This window comes from Ictalurus furcatus, chromosome 11 (assembly GCF_023375685.1).
Source record: "Ictalurus furcatus strain D&B chromosome 11, Billie_1.0, whole genome shotgun sequence".
Classification (NCBI taxonomy): Eukaryota; Metazoa; Chordata; class Actinopteri; order Siluriformes; family Ictaluridae; genus Ictalurus; species Ictalurus furcatus.
Window position 1 is genome coordinate 16,996,326 of NC_071265.1, and position 11,879 is coordinate 17,008,204.

The 11,879-nt window shown below is 39.3% G+C and overlaps 1 protein-coding gene across 2 annotated transcripts in view; it reads right to left on the reverse strand.

Annotated features, from left to right (window-relative positions):
• The window catches only part of cacna2d2a (calcium channel, voltage-dependent, alpha 2/delta subunit 2a), a 259,138-nt gene extending 247,676 nt beyond the window's left edge, over positions 1-11,462 (reverse strand). For both annotated transcript variants that reach the window (XM_053636170.1, XM_053636169.1), the window contains exon 1: positions 11,029-11,462. In XM_053636170.1, coding sequence (XP_053492145.1) covers positions 11,029-11,144 — 116 coding nt within the window. In that variant the 5' untranslated portion in view covers positions 11,145-11,462. The remainder of the gene's footprint in view (positions 1-11,028) is intronic.
• Between the last annotated feature and the right edge of the window lie 417 nt (positions 11,463-11,879).

The window sequence follows — 11,879 nt, forward strand, 5'->3', positions numbered from 1 at the left end:
CCTACAGCTGCAAACTGTCATTTTTCATCACAATAACTGCCTAAGAATTGGTATTAACAAGCTTTATCATTCATTCATCTTCAGTAAGCATTTTATCTCGGTCAGGGTCACAGAGCCTACCTTGGGAACAGTAAGAGGTAGAAATGAACACACACACACACACTTTCACAACACTCCCATTTTCCACATCCATTTTCTGTATCCTACACAGGGTTGTGGTGAGCCTGGAGTCTATCCAACGATGCGGGGCACAATCGCACACAATCACACAATTCAGAGATGCCAATACAATGCATGTGTCTTTGGACTGGGGGCGGAAACTGGAGTACTCGGAGAAAATCCCCGAAGCACGGCGAGAACAAACTCTGTGCACACAGGGCTGAGGTGAGAATCAAACCCCCCAACCCTGGAGATGCAAGGCAAGCATGCTAACCTCTAACCCACAGTATCCCTCCAACACCCCACCCCTCAAAACCGGAGAACCCAGATGAAACCCGCGTGAACAGGAGAAAAACTGAAACACTCCAGAACGAGAGCAGCCCGAGCTCAAGATCGAACCACAGACTAGACTATGAAGCTGTGAGCCAGCAATGGGATCCACTGCGCCTCCATGACGCCCAGAAAGCCTTTATTGTTCTGCATAATTTATTGAAACCAACCTTAAATAATTAACCATATTAAATAAAAGATATAATCAAAAAAGTCACCCTCTGTATGTTTTCCATGACACTCTCAAAATAAGCTACTGAAGTGCTAGAGAGGCTGAATCGGTTTAAAGGCTTAAGCAATAGTGCAAAACGTGCTAATTACACTGGATGCGTGAACGTTTGTAATCGTATTGTGTTCAATATTGTGATATATCACATAAATTATCAACACTTTTCCATTCCCAGCTAACCAATCAGATATCTGTACAGGACACTACCGTGACCTATTAGTAGACAATGGTAAAGGAAAAAGGATAAGGCCAAGAACGGGCTCTTGTTTCATTTTCCAAACATATCACCCTGTTTATTGTTTCTTAATATTAAGTCTAGATGATTAGACTTCACTTACGTTATCTTGAAAATTACTACTAAATGCCATTCATGGCTGCCGGTCTTGCAGCTGCCTAATGTGGCATAAAAGTGTAATCCTTTAAACAGACAGTGGAGTAAAAATATAGTAACTATGTAGAATGTGTGTGCCAGAGTTGTGCTGTGTTCATCTTTGGTCAACGTGCATTGAAAAGGTCTCATTTACCAACAACACCACTGCGAATGACCGTGCATAACAACTGCGCATTTTTGGCTGCAACAATCACAAAAAAACTGTGAAGTCCTCTACGGACTGCAGAGTATTATTATTCTATACTGACTATAATAATCACTGTTTTGAGAACGTAATCACCATTGTTAGAGTTACACAATGTTACATAACAGTAATGTTAGCCAATTAGCTTGTTGCTAAACTACTCACTTTTGTCTGCTGTTTTTGTTTTTTTGTTTTTTTTTTGCAATTTCAGTCCAAAATGTTGCACGAATGTTTAAAGTTCACTATAGTACAACAGTAGCAATAGCCAATCAGGAGTGTAACTGTAAAAGCAGTTAAAGTAGCTTTTTATGATCTTTATGTGCTCTGACAGAGAAAACAAAACAGAAACTTTCATGACTGCGTCCATGTCCCCCCCTCCAATTTTGCACATACTGAGGTGGGAAATGACACTAGTACAACTTGTAAATTACCACTTACAAGGCACCACGAACACAGAATAAGATTTACTGAGGCAGCAGTGCTGAAGAAGCACTGGCTAAGAAAAGATCAACCAGGAGTGAAGGGAGAGAACCCTCGAGAGAGGGAGCAGTGTGCCACACACGCTACTGATGCTAACTGCTAGTGACAACACCTCTGACCCAAAGCAATACACAGTGCTCGTGTATGTGTATGTGTGTGCACACTGTTTGATGTGTGCTCTTTTTGCCTTATACTATGCGAAACTGTTTCAACATATTCTCTAAAGCTAGATGTTTGCTAATTCTGTCCATGAGGCCAAGCAGGGCATATTGTGTAGTGTGTGTTATACATCACTGACAGATTCTCAAACTGCTCTGTGCAAATAGATGTATGGAAATTTAATGTCTGTGTCACTCGTTTAGATATTTTTAAACTTGTTCCCACTCTTCACTCATCATCAACTGGAGCTCAAAGACAAGTTCTTGGAAAAACAAAGGAGGTTGTCTTCTTTTATCCAATACTCAGTAAATGTGAGTCATGTTAGTGTACAAAAATGAAGTCTGTATGCTCAGAACACTTCTATAGTACCATAACAGCAGACGAGCTATGTATATCCTCAGGGTTGCAAATACTTGGACCATTTCCCAAGCTGCATACTACCGTACCAAACAGTATCTTGGTACATATTTAGTGTCCTTACTACAATCGGTGTCAGAACCCAGCGCCCTAGATAAAGATGAGTAAAAGGTTATTTAAAATGCATATGTTCCTAAACACAACAAAAACATTATTAATAATAATAATAATAATAATATAAATAGAGGAGGCTTCAGTTACATTTTGTCCATAAGAACTACTAGGCATATACAGTACATGCGTGTGTGTGTGTGTGTGTGTATATATATATACATATATATATACATATATACACACACATATATATATATATATATATATATATATATATATATATATATATATATATATATATATACACACACACACACATATACATATACATATATATATGTGTGTGTGTGTGTGTGTGTGTGTGTGTGTGTGTGTGTATAAAATACACTCAGCAAATTAAGAAATGTCCCTTTTTCAGGAGACTGTATTTTAAAGATAATTTTGTAAAATCTAAATGAGCTTTACAGATCTTTATTTACAGATCTTTATTGGAAAGGGTTTAAACAATGTTTTTCATGCTTGTTCAATGAACCATATACAATTATTGCACATGCACCTGTGGAACAGTCCTTAAGACGCGAACAGTTTACAGGCGGTAGGCAATTAAGGTCACAGTTACAATAAGTTCGGACACTAAAGAGACCTTTCTACTGACTCTGAAAAACACCAGGAGAAAGATGTCTCGGGTTCCTGCTCACCTGCGTGAACATGCCATAGACCTGCTGCAGGGAGGCAATAGGACTGCAGATGTGTCCAGAGCAATAAACTGCAATGTCGGTAATGTAAGACAACTAAGACAGTGCTACAGGGAGACAGGAAGGACAGATGATCGTCCTTGCAGTGGAAAATTACATGTAACCGTGTGCGTCCCTGCAGACGTGATCGAGAACTTGTAAATGTCTTGGTGGAAGAGTGGAGTAACATCTCACAGCAAGAACTGACCAATCTGGTGCAGTCCATGAGGATGAGATGCACTGTAGTACTTAAAGATACCGATACTGACTGTTACTTTTAATATTGACCCCCCCACCCCCCGGCCTTTGTTCAGGGACTTATTCCATTTCTGTTCGTCAAATGTCTGTGAAATTTGCTCAGTTTAAATGTTTTTATGTTAATGCAAATATTTACACAAGTTAAGCAATTTATATTATATATCGCATACATATATATACACACAGTGCTGTGAAAAAGTATTTTCCTTCTGATTTCTTTTTTTTTTTTCTCAGAAATTAAAACATAATCTAAGATGGTAACCTGAGTAAACACAAGTAAATATGCAGAAATAAAATGATCCAAAGCATAGGAGTAAGTCCATTCCTGAATGGTTTAAAAAAATAAATAAATAAATAAATAAAGCTAAATTAAAGTTTTGGAGTGGCCTCGTCAAAATCCTGACTGGAACCAATTGAGATGCTGTGGCAGGACCTTACACGGGCAGTTCGTGCTCGAAAACCCTCCAGTGTGGCTGAACTAAAGCAGTTCTGCAAAGAAGAGTGGGCCAAAATACCACTCCAGCGCTATAAAAGACTGATCTCCAGTTATAAGCGTTTGGTTGCAGTTATTCCTGCTAAAAGTGGTACAATCAGATTTTAAAGTTTAAGGGGGCAATTAGTTTTTCACATGGGTGATAGGTGTTGGATAACATTTTTTTTTTTTTGCTTTCAATAAATAAAAAATAATAATAAACAACTGTATTGTGTGTTAACTCAGCTTGCCTTTATTTTATATTGTATTTAGTAAGATCTAAAACTATTTAGGATGATATATATACAAAAACAGAAGAAATCAAGATGGGGCAAATACTTTTTCACATTTATAAGTCAAGTGAAAAAATAAGTACAGCCCATAGAAATTGTTGGCTTTTTTTTTGACACATTTGGACAAGCAAACATTTGATCATCTTTGAAACAGTGTCTATTAATAAAGTGTATATACTTGAACAAAACCACAAGGAAAATTAACTTCATCAACATTGATATTCAACAGAAAGATCTGATATTCTTCTGTGGAAAAAGTAAAAGACCTTCTCATTGGCAAACTGTAGTCTTGCTTTAATGTCCTTTTTAGAAATCAAAGGCTTTTTCCTGGCACGCCTCCCATGCAGGTCAGATTTGTGCAATCTCTTTCTGATTGTAGAAGCATGCAGATCTTAGAGACTTACTAGCAGATCCTGTGATGAAATTCTGGGGTTCTTGGAGACTTTTTGCATCAGACGGTCTGATCTTGGGCTGAATTTGCTGGGACGGCCAGGCCTGGACTAATTGACAGTCGTGAGAAATCTGTGCCACTTGTAGATTATTTTCCTTACAGTGGAATGACGCATTTTAAATAATTTGGAGATCATTTTAAATCTCTTGCTAGACTCATAGGCATCCACAACCTTTTTTCTGAGGGCTTTACAGACCTTCTTTCTTTCTTTCTAAAGAACTTGATTATTAACACTGTGTGCCGTTACCTGGATGATCCACGGCTGTGTTTATGTTTTGTGAGAGTTGTTCATGAGTCCCTTGTTTGTCCTGAGCAGTTAAACTGCCCCACTGTTCTTCATAAAAATCTCTTTGGTTTTCCAGCATCTTCTGTATATTTGACTCCTTTCCAACAGTAACTATATGATGTTCAGATCCATCTTTTCACACCGAGGACGACCGAGGGACTCATACACAACTATTACAAAATGTGCAAACATTCACTGATGCTCAAGAAGGCAACACGATACATTAAGACCCGGGGGGTGTAAACTTTTGAACAAAATGATCTTTGTAAATTATTTTGTTTAAAGCTCATATTTTTTCATTTAGTACTGCCCTTCAAAAGCTACATAAGATATGAACATGTTTCCCACAAGACAAAAAAATAATTTACAAAGATCGTCCTGCTCAAAAGTTTACCCCCCCCGGCTCTTAATGGATCATGTTGCCTTCTTGGGCATCAGTGAATGTTTGCACCTTTTGTAATACAGTAATTGTGTGGGAGTCCCAACTGTGAAAAGACTGATCTCAACAGCATATAGCCGCTTATAGAAAGGGAAATTTCTCTCATATTTACAGCACCCATAATTAACCACAGTCATTTTTCCATAATCTTTTTGCACATCTATACCAAGGGTGCCAACACTTCTGTTGCTGGCTGTATCTATCCCAGTCCACCATGATAGATAGATCACGTTTTAGCGCTAGTATATAACAGTGTTGTATTGAAAAGGCACTTTATAAACGCACCGGACACCTGTGTAAAACTGACAGCCTGGGAGGAGAGACGCTCTAAAGTCTGTGATGTTTGGTTTCATCATCTCTATTTCAGCGTAAACAGAGACTGGCAGCTTGGTGGCAGGGGGAATTTCAGAGCACCTGGTGTCTGGATAAAACACACAGCTCTTGGACTGAAATCTTGACATTATCAAGATTCAGGCTTAGGCTAGATTGTCTGTGTTCACACAAAACATTTATTCTCAAGCACCAGTGCATGTTTTACATGTAATCCTACAGCAAGAGGCCACAGTGTGTGGTCAAATTTAAATAAATAAATAAATAAATAAATAAAAGTGCTGCAACAGCATTCGTTTAATCTTCTTTCAAATGTTGAACTTCACAGGGAAATGCTAAATGACATTAAGGAACCATTTAATCATCTGCCCAATCAGGAAAACCGACATCAGATCCAAGACATTTTCATCTAGAGCCATGGAGTCTGGGCACAAATCAGATGATTACTGGGCATAACTAGTAGTAATGCTTTAGCACAACATAGTTTCTGCTGTTAGACATAATCAGCTAGCTAGCAGCAATGTTACACATGAAGTGCACACTGGGTGAGCTGTGCTCTCTGAACAAAACAGGCTTGTCTAAGGTCTAACCCAAATGTCAATGACTACGTTTACATGGACAGCAGAAATGGAATTATTGACCTTATTCTGAATAAGACAATATTCTGATTAAGGTGTTTACATGAGTCGCTTTTAGAATACTTCTTTCATGTTCCCATTTTAAATGTTAAAGAACAGAGATCGATTAACAGCACACGTCATTACGTCCCCACGCCACGCCGTCCAACGTTCCCTCCAGAATTTCACGTATTAACATACAGTTGGTCTTCGTTATGGTACCGTATACAGTTTTGGGTGTTTTTACTTTTAATTTTTATGAACACTTCAGGTGCAGTTAATTATTTGTCATGTTATACGTGCAAATATACGACTGCTTGAAGACTTGGGCTGCGTCCCAAACCGCGTACTTACCTATTATATAGTAGCTCACATACATGCATCTCGCCTACTATATAGCAGGTAAGTACGCGGTTTGGGACGCAGCCATGCTCTCTTGTTTGCCGTCAAACAGTTGAGCGCTGCCATGTGATCGTGTCCTGTCGCAAAATGCGGTGAAAACTCCCACACGATGTTAATAGTGTGATTAAGGTGTGTACATGTCTGTAATACACGTCCATAATGCGACTAAAACAGGAATACTCCACACGTCTTAATTCCATTTGTGTTTACTTCGAGTATGACTTTAATCGGATTAAGGTCATCAATAATCGCTGTTTACATGCTAGTTTCTTAATCAGAGTATCGTCTTAATATCAGAATATTGTTGTCCATGTAAACGTACTGACTGAGTGAAGCTGTTAACCTGCTTCCAGGGCTACCTCATATAATTAGTAAAAACAAGCAATAATCATTATAAGGACATAACATTTAAAGGGAAACTGAATTGTATAATGAGGTTTTCTGTACACTTTGATCTAATACATGTAAAGTGCTTTAAATTCCATACTATGGACAGTGATGCTTTTTCACTCACACATTGTTCTGCTCAACCACAGGTTGACTTTCAGGACCATGGAGAGCTCTACGATCGACGTACACCATGGCTGCGTCCGAATATCCCTACTCCGCTACTACACAGCAGGCGAAAAGCAGTGCGCCACAGTAGTATGTCCGAATTCTCAGTATTCATAAAACAGTAGGCGAGAAATACCCGGATGACCTTCTGCAGTGTGGAACCACTGGACGCTGGGATACTGCGTTCGCTCATAATGCAACGGGACTGGCGTGGAAGAACTGTCAGAATCTGTGCCACGCAGTACGTCCGGATTGTGTTCATGCTTACCATTTATACTGATCACTATGTACTGTATCAACGGCCAAGCAGTAAGTACTGTCACAGTATGTGATTTCGGATGCAACCTACGAGTTTGCACAATGCGACTTCAGCCCAGATTCAAAGGGTTCGACAAGTTCAGCAGCGAGAAACACCTCAAATATATATGCTCTCATGTGCAGCGAATCAGTGAACCCAGTTTGTCATCCAATTTTTGTTATGGGAGGCTGAGGGCAACCATGTAAACACAATAATACTGCTTCTATAAGAATTTGGCATGTCATACCCAAATGATCCCAAAAATCAAACACACAGTATAAAATCATCTATATTTCTTTTCACTATACCTCCAATTCTCTTTTCAGAACAGACCATTTTTCTCAATCAATCCTTGCTCCATATTTTCTCCGATTTCTTTTTTTTTTCCGTTTACATCTGTGAGCGATCGTTTACTGTACACATGCCTACAACACCACACAACTGATCACAAGCAATTGAAGTCATGTACTGTGAAAGCGTGAGTGAGTCAGAGATTTATAAAGCAGTCCATACAGGATTTTGCGGAGTGTTTTTGTGACTGTTGCGGCCAAAAATGCTTAATTTTGCTGTGGCTTTCCCCCCCCTAAAATTTGCGATTCAACTTGCAGAGTTGAAACTACTTGAATTAGCGAAATTGCAACTGCATGAAATTGTTTTGCACGGTCTTCCGCAGTGACGGTTGTTGGTAAATGAGACCTTTTAGCTGTACTCGTAGCAGTACACGTGAAATCGAAGAGGGCTTCGACGGAATGCACGTTATGACGACGTCACGTGACACTTCTCGGCCTAAATCTGCGGAAAATCTCCAGTAATTCAGAAAAATCGCAAACTCCTCCGAATCTTGAGGTGTTTGCTTGATTATGCGTTCATTTCTGCGATCGCAAAATCCTGGAGGGACTGTTAAAGCAGCGTAGTGTGAAAGGGTTAGTGATTCTGAAATTAAAAAGACGTGTAGTGTGCACTTGGCCTAAGGTATCAAGCTGCTCGACTGACAAACAAATCTTTATAAAGTCATTCAAATGTTTAAGAAATCAAGCTGTCAGCACCTACCTTTAAAACCATACATCTCTGGGTAGCTGTTTGCTGCATCACAGTCAGTAGAACAGCTGGCTCATTCACTTACTCAGATATTTCTCCACATAATTTCCATCCATGAGGAGAGCAAAAATTCATGTGAGGGCAGCATATATGTATTTCCAACCATGCACATACTCAGTGTAAGTAACGCCGATTTGTAGTAATAAAGCACAGAAATGAAATCAGTGTGATCAGGAGGAATCCTGCTCACAGACTAAAATGACTGCGCTTGCAACATCTGCTAGAAAATAATGCAATACTACAGTGATCACTGTTGAGACGCCGAACGTTGCGGATTGTTATTTTACTCCCACAATACGGTACGCTGACCTAAACGGCAGTAATGGAAATGCATGGCATGGAATCTGGCTTTGTTTAAGGGGAAAGAGTTCCAACAATCAAACAGCTGCGTAATTTGAGCTGTGAGAAAGCCACACACGCACGCGCACACACACACACACACACACACACCTGTTGTTTGTACAATGAGGTCAAATCATCTGTCTCTTAAAGGAATATAATTCATAAGTTGTTTCTTTCAGAATAAACAATACAAATATATGATAGTAGTATAGTATATCAATTTGATACAGGTTAAAGATTTAGCAGGTCACAGTTATATTTTATATATATATATATATATATATATATATATATATATATATATATATATATAAATTTGACTTTTTTTCTCTCTTAGGCTTACCTATGATCTGTTCTGTTTTTTGGCACAGTCTAGCTGCTGTTTTCTTATAGTAATTATGTTTATATATTTACTTTAATTATATTTCATGTTACTATTTAATGCATCAGTAACCTCTATTATACCTTATATGCAGCACTTTGGTCAAATTAAATATAAATGGTGCTATATAAATAAATTTGACCTTGACACACAAACACACACACACGTGTATATATATATATATATATATATATATATATATATACATATACATACACACACGTTACGTGCGTGTATATGTATACACATGCACACACTGTCCTAAAGGTCTCCATACATAGGGGAAAGAAACAATGAACACTTTTTAGCAAAATGTCTTCAAATAATTTTCATACTTAGTTTATATATATATTTATATATATATTTCAGATAGGCTTTAAGAATGTTTTGACAAAAGAACATATTAAAATCGTTCTCATGGCTGGATCAGGAATCTGTCGGAAGGTTGCGACGGACTTTAACAGGAAACATGGCGAGCACATCACACACCACGCTGCTGCCAAACTTACTAACAAATTCAAAAAGTCTGGAAGTGTCGCGGACCCACCGAGGAGTGGACATAGTGTCACAGCATTCACAGAATTATGAGAAGTACAGCCAATATAATCCGATACCAGTCCCGTGTTTCAGGTCAGTATCACCCCGACATGTGCAGAAGACTCGACTTGGTTACTAGGAAAATAAAATATCCTAGTTTTGAATGAATCGTTCTATAATAATCACTCAGGGCTGTAATACTGATGTTGAAAATGGGGGAAAAGTGCACTTGGTGCACCTCAAGTCTGAGAACACTGAGCTTTGCTCTGAGGAACAACCCAGAAGCACACTCCACAAGTCCGACGCCGCAGCCTGCACGGCTCAAACCAGCCTCTGACTTTATCCTAGAATATATTTCTGAACTCAGAAGGTGTGAGTGCGATGTGATTTAAAGAAGCAGGATACAGTACTGAATCAAGTGGCAGCTCTTCACTTTTAATTGACACGTCGATTTAACCGTATCAGACATGTGATCCTGGGTGCATGTAGAAGTGGCCTCGTGGTCATGTTTCACCGGAATATTCTGGAAAACATTCCTTTCAACCTGACCTTTATTAACCTATACAGAAGACATCCAAGATGCTCAGTGTGGTTTAGTAGCAGTATGATTTCTGAGTCAAAATTGTTATGTAATTAAACAGCTGATTAGACTATATCTCAGAGAGAAAGAGAGAGAGAGAGAGAGAGAGAGAGAGACAGAGAGAGAATAATAGTCTAAGTCAGGTCGAAATGTGAATACAAAAGAATAGAAAAGTCATCTTAGAAACAACATGGACCTTCAGATACCCAGAATAAACTCTTCCAGAGTCCTAAACTTGAGAAAAAGCTCAGTCAGACATGACACATGTGTGTGTGTGTGGCTCCTGAACACCACGTACACGACCAGTAGCGCTGCTGAACGCGTCGTAGCCTGTAAACACCGAGCTAACCATGGAATACGGGGATTCATTCTGCCACAACACACACACACACACACACACACACACACACACACACACACACACACACACAAACAAACCTAAATAAATGAATGAATGAATAAAATAAATAAAAAGCATGGCTGTACATCCCCGCGACGTTAAAGCCACCTGTCCGCCCCCCGAGTAGCGCGTACAGGACGGAGTTACTTACGTGTAGTGCTGCGGGAAGCGGAGCGTCGCCGTTCCGGGCCAGGACACACACAGAATCAACACCGTCTGCACCGACAACAGCCAGAACAGACTTGAGGACTGAGCGGAAATCGCCATTTTTCAGTGTAACATTCAAGACAGCTGGAGGAAAAAACAAACAAACAAATAACGAAAAAGGAGAGTCTCGGTTTGCAGGCGCAGCGTCACTCTGAACGGCGAAGGAGATCCGAGTCGCTTTACAGAGGAGTGTCGGAGTCGGCTCGTGTGTACTGGAGCTCCGAAACACAGCGAGCACACTGACGTGTCGAGGCTTACCGCTGTACTGATGCTAGTGCTCAGCCTTATTCATTTTCTTTCTCTCTCTCTCTCTCTCTCTCTCTTTCTCTAACACACACACACATTCTCTCAGTTTATTCAGACAGGGGGCGCGCTTGAGGCGGAGCTTTGCAAAACCACACCGAAGCACACCAGAGCTATAAAGTGAATTATATATTAAGCATTTTGACAGTGAAATTTGCAGTCTTCGACATAATATAAGGCTATTAGTAGTTGCGAGTTTGTATGTTGGAACATATGAAATGTCGTGCAACCGTCCTGAGTTTCATTTATCATCATTCGTCCGTTTATTGATTCGTTCATTAGTGGTCCTGTACGCTGCGCATGCGCGAAGGTGTATATATCCTGTCGAAGTTTAACGCGTCGCTAGCTGTGTGCCAGCTGTTCGGCGTTTATGTATCACATTCGAGACGTATGCCGTATAACTAGCACTTATACATGTGTGTGTATATATATATATATATATATATATATATATATATATATATATATATATATATATATATATATATATAT